At 39.9% G+C, this 12,641-nt stretch overlaps 1 protein-coding gene across 2 annotated transcripts in view; it reads left to right on the forward strand.

Annotated features, from left to right (window-relative positions):
• Window positions 1–12,032, forward strand: part of CNIH3 (cornichon family AMPA receptor auxiliary protein 3) — a 55,194-nt gene extending 43,162 nt beyond the window's left edge. For both annotated transcript variants that reach the window (XM_075497429.1, XM_075497430.1), the window contains 3 exons: window positions 7,204–7,316; window positions 9,846–9,989; window positions 12,005–12,032. In XM_075497429.1, coding sequence (XP_075353544.1) covers window positions 7,204–7,316; window positions 9,846–9,989; window positions 12,005–12,032 — 285 coding nt within the window. The remainder of the gene's footprint in view (window positions 1–7,203; window positions 7,317–9,845; window positions 9,990–12,004) is intronic.
• Window positions 12,033–12,641: the final 609 nt, after the last annotated feature.

The following is a 12,641-nucleotide window of genomic DNA, read 5'->3' on the forward strand; positions in this document are numbered from 1 at the left end:
TTAATAAAACTAAAGAAGTTGGGGTTAAATCAAATGTCACTGTTATGTTTAGCAGAATGTTCACTGTGTATTTAAGTCGGGATCAGATGCTATAAAGCCTCTATGCAATTACAAAAAGCAATATAATACCTAAAAATAAAGTGCAATGATTTTACATCATACCTGTTATATGGATGAAAACTGTTTCTGCTGGGAGTTAAATGTCCTACCTTACATTTAGATGCTGATGTTTTCAATAAAGGTGTTAGAACAGCAGGGCAGGGATTGTCTTTACCATGTCTGCACTGTACCAAATCTGCTTCCTCAGATTGACAGTCTTTACACGCCAGATATGGAAACAGCCCTTTAGTGAACATTTAGTTTTCAGCATTTATGAAACTGTCAATCTTAGGCAGACCCCTGGGAGAAGGCCTGAGGGCCCTTCCTGTGCCGTGCAGATGGCTGAACTTCATTTTAATGATCACTGAGATTTCTGCATTCATAGACCTGCCTGTGAAATGAGGGGCTGGTTTTCTAGATCCTAATGAGCAGCTGTGGTACTAATTGTCATTCTCACCAGTTTTGGGCGAGCAGACAAAGACGGCATGAGCTCTTGGAATAACCCAGCTGTGGGGTGTCCTGGCTGGTTGTGTCTGAAATACAATAGTGAGGTAGGGCAAGAAAGCGTTTGTTACCCTGTTTCGTGTCAGTGTTGTGAAAATGAGAGAAGTTCGCACTCCAGGGTTGCTAACCCAGCTTCTGTTACTGGTTCTGAACTAACGTTAAAAAAAGAAAGGTTGTGAAGATATCTCCTGATCCATGCTGAGTGGAAAAGAACAGTTAGCAGAGGAGATATCCTTGTAAGATCACAGCACATCTGCCTTAATGATGTGCCTTCCGAGGACAGGGCACTTTTTGAACTGTGCTGGTGCCCTGCAGGCCTTATAGTGGAGAAGTCTTTTTTTAAATCCGTTTCATAACCTCTTTACCTGTTAGCTGTTGTGACCTCCCATAGGCTCTGCAATACAGAAATATTTATAGATATTCTTGATGAATGTCCCATAAAGACCTGATCTTCCTCTGTCAGTCTTGTTAAGGTTCTTACTGGTATTATGACAAAGCTTAAATATTCTTGTTGTAAACTAGCTCCAGTGAAATCTATAGATTTTAACTATAATTATCTCCATGTTGCAAAAAGCAAAAATGAGACAATGAGAAGTGAAATGATGGGCCTAAATATAGATGCGTTTAGTAGCTTGAGATGGAAAGAGCATCCAGAAATCCTGTATTTTAATATTAGATCGGTACTGTGTTACAGATGGATATGGAGTGCTTTGTGAGAATGATAATTAGGTTCTTTGTGTTACTCATTTCATTGTCTGGTATTTATGCTGTGGTGTGACTTATGTTCACATCCACTTAATACTGTTTAAAGAAATCCCAATAGTGCGTTAGAATAATGAATTTTCCTTTATAAAGCATTGGCTTTGTGCTGCTTTGCTTAATTGTGATCCAGGAAGGTGGAAGGGTGAAAACATAGGTGTTATATCCTTTCTTTTATTTCTGCTCTGTATTTGGTCCGTAACATTGAGTCTTGCATGCGTGCACCATTGCTCTTCCCCAGATAAAATGTAAAGCTGTATATGTGAACTTAGTAGGTTCAGCTGCAGGTTGTTCTTTTGATGATCTGGAATCCATTTTCCAGACATTTTCTTTCCAGCTAGTTGCACACATCTACGTAGCAAACTGCTAAATATTTCTAGAGGTTTGCATAACATAGTTTTGAATTACTTAAAATGCTTTGGTTATAGGTTTGTGTTATAACAATTTTAACTACGCAACTGAATTTCTAAGTGATTGCTATAAGCGACTAGAGAACAGAGCTTGTAGAGACACAAGCAAGTGTGGATTTTAACAGGAGAATTGAAATAAATTGAACCTGAAAATTTAGACTGAAAACCTTAGTATATTTACTGTGACAGCATTGTATTGGGCTCTAGGGCAGCCTTTCAGAGGAGGTTTTGGAAGTCAAGTAACTCAAATCATTTAAAGTAGATTAGAAAGATATGCTAGAAAATGTAAGTGGGAAGCCTTCCTGTATTTCAACAGTGAATTTAATGTGTTTCATGTGGTTGATCAATGCAAGCAGTATGTTTAAAGCTGTTGCAAACATTAAGATCTATGGTCTGTGGATTTAAGTTATACACAGTTGACCCTACTTCTTTGGTTTGTGCAACAGCAGGAGCAAACAGATATGATTTTGTTTCAATGTATGTACATTCCACATACGTGCACAGTCTGGGCTAATGCACATGCTACTGATCTTTTTCTGTGTGTTTCTGCTTTCTTTTTCTCAATTGCTTGCATTACACTTCTGACTTCTGTGGTCTGTGTTGTTCAATTAGGAGATTTTCTGAGTCATTAAATAATCGTCTCCCTTTGGTCTCACAATGTCTTCAATGCAGCAGCGGATGCTCCCCAGTAACCCAGGTTAGCTCTGGCAGGCTCTGTTAGGGTGGGCTTTAAAATGTAATTAAAATAACTCTTGTGTTCTGAAAACCTTGGGTACATCTCCATCCCTTCTTTCCCTGCTATCGATGAGGACAAATTCTACATGTCAGCTTTAGCAAGGAATATGGGAAAAAGGCAGCAAAGTGAGCACCGTAGTGACAAGCTGCAGCTATCCTTTAGTGGAAGTGGGTGCGGCAGCACTAGCCACTGCGATAAAGCAGCATGCACATAGATCAAGCCTAATTTGGGGCCCTGGAGTGATTCCATGCATGCATGGTGTTTTCAGTTTCTTGTTGCTTTTAGGTGGATGGAAAAGGGCTTGCATGTTTGTAAGGTGAACTTGTTTCCACTTGGGTAGTCACCAGAGCTGTTACCTTACGTGAAGGAGATTCGACCTCCATTTCTCGTCAGTTTTTTTCTTGCCATCTGTGGGAGGAGAAGGCAGGCATTGAGAAGGGAAGTTGTCTCAGCCTCTAACAGCATAATGAAGACTCTCAGAAACCCCAGGAAAGGTAGAGTGTCTAATGGCGAGCAATTTCTGAGTACAGTGTAAAATCTGTGGTTACAGTATGGATGCTGGTGTGCACAGATGGAGGCTGATGTAGACTCAGAGTCTTCTGGGGGAAGAAACAGCAATTCTGTGAGAATTACTATGATTGTGTAGCACTCAGGAGTATTGGTCCTAAGCAAAGTGCTGTGTTGTGGTTTAACCCCAGCCGGCAACTGAGCCCCACCCAGCCGCTCGCTCACTCCCCCCCGGTGGGATGGGGGAGAGAATCAGAAGAGTAAAAGTGAGAAAACTCGAGGGTTGAGATAAAGACAGTTTAATAGGGAAAGCAAAAGCCGTGCACACGAGCAAAGCAAAGCAAGGAATTCCTTCACTCCTTCCCATGGGCAGGCAGGTGTTCAGCCATCTCCAGGAAAGCAGGGCTCCATCGTACGTAAGGCTACTTGGGAAGACAAACGCCATCACTCTGAATGTCCCCCCTTTCCTCCTTCTTCCCCCAGCTCCATATGCTGAGCATGACACCATACGGTGTGGGACATCCCTTTGGTCAGCTGGGCTCAGCTGTCCCAGCCGTGTCCCCTCCCAACTCCTTGTGCCCCCCCAGGCCACTCGCTGGTGGGGTGGGGTGAGAGGCAGAAGAGGCCTGGACTCTGTGCAAGCCCTGCTCAGCAGTAACAAAAACATCCCTGGGTGATCAACACTGTTTCCAGCACAAATCCAAAACATAGCCCCATACCAGCTACTGTGAAGAAAATTAACTCTATCCCAGCCCAAACCAGCACATGCTGGAAAGAAGCATGAGGCCTTGACATTTCAGTGGCTTAACAGTGACTGGGAACACAGTTTGATTCACTTGTTACAATTGATTTTCTAAGCATGAGAATTTAATAGCACTGATGAAGGGAGATTACTATTCCTGCTATGATATCTTCCCAGTTTTGGTTTCTGTGAGGTATTTTATGTGCCCTGTTCACTGGTGAGACAAACTGTAAGAGTCATTCCATGTAAAAATGATATAATGTTCTGTAAAAGCAAAATTACATTTGAGAAGGAGGTATCCATATGTAATAAACAGGATAAGGAGGAAAAGTACTGACAGAAAAAGATGGGTTTATCTTTTGAATAAGAACAACAGAATGTATTTAGGAAATAGGAAACTGAATAAATTGATTTAGGACTGAGCTTCCTGAGAGATGCCCTTCTGCAGTTGCAATCTACAGAGGTCTTTGTATTTCTATAAACACAAAGAAGCTGCTGACAGGTGCTTAGCTTCAGTGCTTGTTTTCCCATGCTTGAATTCAGCCAAACCTACATGTCTATACACAACAAAGCCTGCCTTATTTTCTTTGGATTTAGAGGGGAAGAATCTATCTACATGTGCGTGTATGTGTGTACTACTTTGTGTGAGGATGTATTGAATATTTATGGTGAGATGGTAATGATATGAGTATGATATCTACCTAAGATTTTACATTTTAAATGCAAAATGGTGGATTTGGAATAAGGATTTTGAATATTTACTGATATGGATGTTTACTTAAATATACATATCAGAGCAAAACTTAGAAAGGTATAGTAGTTTCTTTCCCTTGCTTATGTTAGAGCAAAAGATGTTTCTGATTAGCAGCATTTTGGTCTAGAAGCTGACTTCCCTTTCAAGCTTTCCTGTGGTTTTCCACACATAAATGTCAGCCAGCACAATTTCTAGTGATAATTTGTAATGCCATTCATTAGCTTGGGACTCAGAGTGACCAAGTTGCAGCCCTTAAGAACTGTGCTGTTTTGCCAGTTTCTCCTTCAACTCTGTGCTCCATAACCATCTTGAGACTTGATCTTGAGCAGTGTCTGAAAGCAGAGGACGTTATCTGAATCAGGGTGTTCCTGGTTCAAAATAGAAGTATACTGTTTATATCCTAACATGTTTGCCATACTGTTTATATCCTAGCAAGTTTACCATCTGACAGCTTCATACGCTCTCCCAGAATGAATTAAAGACGTTAGTTTAATTCCTATTGCACAGCTATCTGTATCACAGAAGTTACTATTGCAGTTGACTACCTCAGCAGAAACAGTAAGGATTGACTGCTGCTTGTTTCTCAAACAGCTTTCTTCTCTCCAGGAGCTGAATACCATGTTTGTTAAAATTGATTGAAAGTTTCCATTGGTTTCAGAGGACATTGAGTCAAACGGCAGGATGATTCTTACAGCCAAGAACTGAGGCAATGTTATTTTTTAGTTATTTATTCAGTTTACTTTTCCTTACAAGCCTTGCTGTTAGTACCTTTCTACACTTTATGCTTTCAATTCTCTCACCTTCTTTTCAGTTTGGTCTCTTAGGTAAATCGCCTCAATATAAACTGTAATTTGCTTTGCAGGCTGGGCTTTGTTTGCTTCTTTGCTTGAATTCTCTTCAGAAACTGTGATCAGCACTGATCCTTTATTTATGTCCACAGGAATATATCAATCCAAGAAAAGGGTGAAGAGACATAAGTGACCCATTTGTTGTTCTATCAAAACCATAGGTAGAATTAATTTACACCAGAAACTGTGACTGGAAAGTGAGTCTGTTTCTGAGAGTCCACCGCTTCCTTTGTTTCCTTTCTAGCTTCACAGCAGATTTTTTGCTTTGTTTTGTTTTTTATGTGCTGCATAAATTTTCAGCATGGGTTTCCTTCCCTGTTATTACCAGCCAGCCCACTGATCAGACACCAGGGTTGTGTTCTTGCTAAGTTCGTGGATTGTGTTGGAATCAGAAATCAAATATGTGATATTTAATGTAATATGCTTTTAAGTGTTGTGATGTTTAGTGGGTAGATGTACATCATGAAGACCTTTCTTGTCTGCAATTTGTGATGAAGATGAATCATTCTTTGGGGAAAGGTTATAGTCATGTTGTAAATCACATTCTAAAAATGAAAAAAAAAATCCAGCAGTGATAAATAACTACCATCTGGAATCTGAACTATGTAATTGTACTATGATTTGTCATGCACATAAGATAAGCTATTGAGAATGTTTAAGTTCAAGGCGTAGACACAGAGATATCCAAATGTGTTAGCTACTTCAAGTAGTGAAGTTAAATGAAAGTAAAAAAAATACATTCCACGTGAGCTGGAAAGACTCCTAGAACCAAGAAGATGCAGAAACATTGCAGCACAGCTGTATGGCAGTAGGTAGGCATTGGGAGTAGCTGTATAGTAGGTTTTACATTGTTTTAAAAAACAAGGCTCACTTTAATTATTTGACAGATGAAAATGAATTTACATCAAAAGAAGCCCCTCAAATGCTTTTTGTGATTTAACTTTGGTTGATGTAGCTCCAAGATGCAGCAAGGGATGCAGATGAACTGTGTATGGGATTGTCTAGCTTTGAGAAATATGTACTGCTGGAATTAATCTCTTCTATGACTTGAATGAAGAAGAGAAATAGAGATTTCTGAGAAAAGGCATTGGAAGAAAACAAGAGAGGCAAGCCAGATAAGAAATGGGAAAGCAGTGAAAAAAGCAAAATGCCTTTAGAAATAACTACTCTGAATCAACATCACATAAATTTCTGTTTCTGCCAGCTGCCCACTCACTCTCTCTTTTAATAGAAAGAATCATCTTGGGTCTGAAACAAGTAGTGTGGGGAGCCATGAATTTACTAAGGAAGTGAGTTTCCTGTCTCAGTGGGATTTAGCTCGCAATGCTGACTGACTAATGGATTTGATCTCTTCAGGGTGTATATAACATATCAAAATGGTAGAAGCAGCCTTTTTCCAAAGATGCTCCTCCAATATAGAAGTGAAGCCCCAGTAATGGCTTTATTATTTCCTTTCTGAATGCATCAGTAATGAAACTTACTTCTATAAGAACTCTTTTACAGGCATTCATTTAGTCTCACAATGCTTCTGTGAGGGAGGCAGTAATATAATCTACATTTTGTAGACAGAAATCTGGAGCACCAGCTAAGACAGTAAATGATTTCTCCCATGCCTCCAACAAGACCCTGGAGTACAGCCATGGTTAGAACCTGGACAAACCTGGCACTGCGTCTTGTGCTCATTGCTCCTAGCCAAGCTGTCTGACAACTGAGGTATGTCTAGGGACAGACAGAGACACACAGGAGACTTGCAGAGATGGTTTGTTTTCTGAAAAACTGCTTAGGTGACTAAAGTCAAAGAGGTGGTTTACTGACATCTGTTATTTCTGTTCCTTTCTGTTTAGCTGGTGTTGCCGGAGTACTCCATCCATAGTCTTTTCTGCATAATGTTTTTGTGCGCTCAAGAGTGGCTCACACTGGGATTAAATGTTCCTTTGCTTTTTTATCACTTCTGGAGGTAAGCCCATCTTTTATATGCTGACTGCTTGTTAGCCTTATTTGCCAGCTCAGCACATATGCAGATTGTATGAACTATGAAGTGCAGTGGTAGGCGTATGGCTGAATATCTTTTGCCTAGAAGCTTTTGCCTATAAGCAGCTGAAACTTATGTTTCTAGAGAAAAAGTAAATATTTTCATGAACATTTAGGATGAGTAAAGAAAAGACATAATAATATAAATGTGGCCTTCAGTTACTAACTTAGATTAATGTTCCAAAGGGTGTCAGGATGTACTCACCACAACTGAATGAAAGCTTGGAAATGAAATAGACTGGAATCTGAAAGTGGAACTTGGTGAGGCTCTAAATATTTTACAGATAGGAGTTGTAAGGCAGTTCATATCTGAAAGGTCTTGGACCTATTCATTGAGCCCTAGCAAGGAAACCTTTCCATTGGAGTCGTGAAATAGAGACTGGGCAGGTTGACAGAATTTTGCTTCTCATCTTCTTTGGCAGCTTTATGCTTTTTTTTGCAGTATAAAGTAAGTTGTTTCTTGCTGTACAGTAGAGAATTTCCGTTGTGCAAGAGGAGTCTCTCTTAGAGACTCTTGGAGTGGGGATTGCAGCAGATGAAGAGCTGTTGTCTGCACCCTGCCCACGTTAAAAAGTGGGGAGTGTTTCCTCTCTGGATCTCTGCTATGTGCCTTGTATTCACTGAGGGGCTTTCAGAGTTGATCATGTAAGACCTGCTGTTAAGCAGCTTTACTGTTTTCTGGACAGGCAGTGCAGCTCCTACTGCTGCATCTTCCTCTGCATTCTAGTGCAGGATCAGCCTTCTGTTACCTCTGAAGATAACCAAGAGACATCAGGTTTTGTGGTTGTCAGTCTGGAGTCTTCACTGGTTTTGCATTTCCACAATGTTTGTAAAAGCACAGATGATTTTTGTCTGTCAGGGTCTCTTTGTGTTACAAAGATACATATGGCAGCAGATAGCTCCTGTTGTGAAGTAGCATGAAGAGTAATTCTGTAAAGAAGGCAAAACCATTATCTCAACCAGGAACTAAAAAGTAGTAGCTTTTTTACACTATTTTCTTCAAAAGGCTGGTAGTAATGCAGAGTCATGTGATAAAGTGTATTATTCAGAAGTTAGAGTCACAGTATAGTTCTCAGAAAGCTAAATGGGGTGAAGCTATGAGTGCTTTTCTCCCTATTGGTTGGGTGCAATAAAAATAATAATGCTTTATGGTACTGTTTTACTAAGGGTTAACAACCAAAGTGTGACAATAATACTGGTTTAAAAAGTAAAAAAAAAAAAAAATATTGTATTTTATGTCCAAGGTGAAAATGATCAGACTCTAAATAATGGACCTTCAACCTTTGGAGATACCTTTTGATTTTCTTTGCTTCCATGGTTCTCCATATGCTTTGCTATAATTACTCCATAATTTCTGCTGTTTTAACCACAGACAGGTTTGGGTTCATTGTGAAAGTTCTGCACAAAACCATGGGAAGATACGGTGTAATATCTTCATCCCAATGAGGATAATTAAGCAAGGTTTCACCTGTGGTCTCTGTGAAAGAATTTGCAGTGTTATTAGAGATTCTAAGTGGATGTGACTAATACTGGAAAGGAGGAAGGGAGGAAGGCAAGGTTATTACGAGAACATTTACTTTCAAAGTTTGCTGCTGGTCACTTGTGTATGGGTTTTATATCTATCTATCTGTCTACCTATCTATCTATAAGCAATCCCAGCAATCTTCAGTGGTTACAGTACTATTTCAAAGCAACAGAAGTATTTCATCTGGTTAGTGCTGATCTTAAAGCAGTTCATTAACTTTGTTGAAGACTTCTTTTTTTGGTTTGCTTTTGCTTTTTACTGCAAAGTAACTGAGACAAAAGCTCCTTTGCCAAAAAAGTTCTTTGTCAGGATTTTCTCAAACATCCAGTCATTGCTGAGAATAATTAGAAATTTCTGCTACGTAAGAAGAAAAACATGTTCCAATTAAAATTGTTTGAATGGTAAATTTTTGAGCAGTGCTACGTGTAGAAAACATTAGTCAGCAAGCTCTTATTTTACTCCATATTGACTTCTTTCCTTTTCAGAGTTGGAGGAACTGAGCTATCAGTTGGTTGAGACTGTCACCTTTCATCATGTCTGAAATCAGTTGTGTAGATGCAGTTAAAGCCCAGTGATCCTTCCTCCATGCTGTGATCACAAGCCGCCACATATTGTCACTCACAATATCTAAATTATTAGTGAGTGAGCCAGAAATAACTATATAGGAAGCGGGAATGTTTCAATCCAAAGAATTAATAGAACACAGAAAGTCCACATTCATGAATTGCTTGGTTCTGTAAGAATGGTCTGCTTAGACTAGCGTCCTGATTTTAACAACGTCTGGAAATAGAGGCTTGAAAAAGAGAGGAAAATTCCTCCTATATCATGGAAGATGGTTGTCTTCTGAGCTGGTGATCAGGAGGCTGTATACCTGCACATATTTAATACAGAATGTTACAGAGTCATTCTAGATGTCTTCTGCTCTTTCAGGTATTTTCGTTGCCCAGCAGATAGTTCAGAGCTAGCATATGATCCACCTGCAGTCATGAATGCAGATACTCTGAGTTACTGTCAAAAAGAGGCCTGGTGTAAGCTAGCTTTCTATCTCCTTTCCTTCTTCTACTATCTATACTGGTAAGTCTGGTCATTTCACTAAGGAAATAGTAGCTGCTTTTCATTTGACATGTGAAATTATATTTAGAAATGACTGGAACCAATTGGCCCATTTCCTTAGTCTTACAAAACTTGCTTCTGATCTTGATTCAGGGAAGCATGCCCACTTACAGTCAGCATGTGCTGACACCTCAGTACAGAATATTAAGCATTTTATCTAAGGCCTGAACCAGGCCCCAGAGCCAACCCAAGGAAAAAATTTTTGCTCCTCTGCATGGTCTTTTAGCATGGGTGAAATAGCAAATATTATGATAGCAACATTACATCAAATAAAAATTATAATGTTCTTATGATTCAAGAGAGAACCATAAGAAAAATACTACATCTACTGGTGTAGTGATGCTCAAGACGGTAAGTAAATGGGTAGGTAGACGGTGGTAGGAACATGGGGTGCACCACGCCTGTAGTCATGCCTACAGCCTCCCTTTCATTACAGGGTAAGCCTGTGTGTGGTCCAAACCCCTAATTTAAGTACGTTCTTGAAGATATGTACCCTAGTTGTGTGTTGTCCCCCCTGCCCCTTTCAGCTGTTAGATGTCCTTAGTGCACAGTCGCAAATGCCCAGTGCAAGAATATGTGAGGATCATATTTAAGGTAAGGCCTTGGCAGAATCCCTGTGCTTTTAGTTGCCCCTGTAATCACACCGTAAGACTACTTGACAGCAAAGGTTAACACACTTTAAATGAAGGTGTTGTTTTATGATGCCTTTCTTCTACTCCTTCTTCCCTAATGTATTTGCACAGAGTGCCTCTTCAAGCCAGTCTTGCATGCAGTAATCTCTCTGGAAGGCAGGTTTGTACGCTAGTGGAAGAAGATCAATGTTATTTCTCCTTTGATCACTGGTCCGTTATCTGTTCTGTTGTTCCCCATATCTTGAGGAGTCATTGCTGGAGGTTGTTGTTTCTCAATATTACTTTTAAATATTATTGACAACAAAGTTTTCTGTCTGCATGTGTATGTGCCTGTGTCTGCATACAAGAGAGAGAGAAAGAAAGTAGAAGGGCCCAGACTCACAGAAGCTGGTAGGTGCCTAACGCACACTGAGATGGATGGGACATGAAAATCTCAGCAGGAGTTTAGCATCCAGTAGCTTTGTGGGTTTGGGCTGAGTGCCTTTGCCCACTCGTCCTCTTCACGGGGGCGAGAGTGGAAAGCATGGCAGTTATGCTAGACAAGCTCTGTTGGTAGTGCAAGGAGAGGTGGCAAGGCATGGCTGGAGAGAGAAGCATTTTTAACCCCACATTTTTGTGCTGGCTAAAAGACCCTGTCAAAGTCAGCTATGTAGTGTGGTCTAGCATTTCTGCTGGGACTCTAGTGTTGTGCAGCTTCCTCTGAGCCCCACTTCCTTCATTCTAAAATGTGGCCATAAGCCAAAATCCACTGCCTGGTGCTAAATAAAATAGTATTAATTACATTCAATTTTGCTGTCCTTTCCTGGGTACGTCAGAATTAGAATTGCAGTAAAATGGAGCCATGGCAATATACTGCGATTTCTTTGCTTTTCAGAGTTGTATTTAATGTGTATGGATTCACTCCAGCTGGTGTCTGCATTTTATGTTTCTTTTACTACATGGAGTTTTTTCCAAAGGAAACAAAATAATGCTGTTTCATGGGAAACCTTGCCTGCCCTGCCAAGAGTTGCTGGTTGAAGTTTTAAAGATCAAACACACTAAAGCAAAATGGTTTTGTTTCTTCACTGTTCAAATTCAGACATCAGACTGCACTTTAATAAGCTCAAACACGGCTTGTGGTGCAGTAGGATGTTGGTAATGAATTTGTTATTTCTTGAGTGCTTTTTGATACCCGTCTTGGATACACCATAATTAAGATGCTTTAGAGAGATAGAAAGGATGCAAAGGAAGGCACAGGCCATTACAGTCAGACCTGAGGAACAGACAGTAAAGGGTCATAAAAATCAAAGTGCTCTGTATGCTTCAAAAGGATACTTTCATATTGTGTCTTTCTTTTACATTCAGCATGATCTACACTTTGGTGAGCTCTTAACCGAAAGATCATCATTAAAGACTGAAAACAACAAAGGCTGGAGGTGCAAGGATGAGTAAGCCAAGTGAAACATGATTTAAAAAAAAAGCAAAGAGAGGAAAACTTTGAACCCAAGAAGTAAATAGAGTACTGAAAGAGATACCCAACAAGAAGAAGGATACCTTGAGAGAATGGCTGAGTTAACTGTGTTTATCTCCTGTTTCTCAATATGTTGCAGTAAATGACTTTCAAAATCCAAACAAAACGAAAAAAAATGACACGAGGTGGGCCAAGTTACACAACTATTCACCTCTCCAGGGGTAATGTTACTTGGTTTAGTGGATTCATTATAAACTATGGTCCCTACTGTCTTCCAGGGAGCATAATTTCTTTTCTTAATGACTGTTCTGGACTGAGGAAGCAGAGGGCAAGATCATCTTACACAGAAAGAACAGCTATACAACACATTCTGAAAATGAGTACCGACTGGAGTTCAGACAAGATGTGTGACTGTTCTGCAGGAATGTTCACATGACACTAATCAAACAGGGATGTCGGATCTTGTGGAATTGCTTCAGTGGTTTTTTTTCCACCCACAACAATAACAAAAGAATTTGCTGCTGCAGTGTT

Source organism: Mycteria americana, chromosome 3 (genome assembly GCF_035582795.1).
Source record: "Mycteria americana isolate JAX WOST 10 ecotype Jacksonville Zoo and Gardens chromosome 3, USCA_MyAme_1.0, whole genome shotgun sequence".
NCBI lineage: Eukaryota > Metazoa > Chordata > Aves > Ciconiiformes > Ciconiidae > Mycteria > Mycteria americana.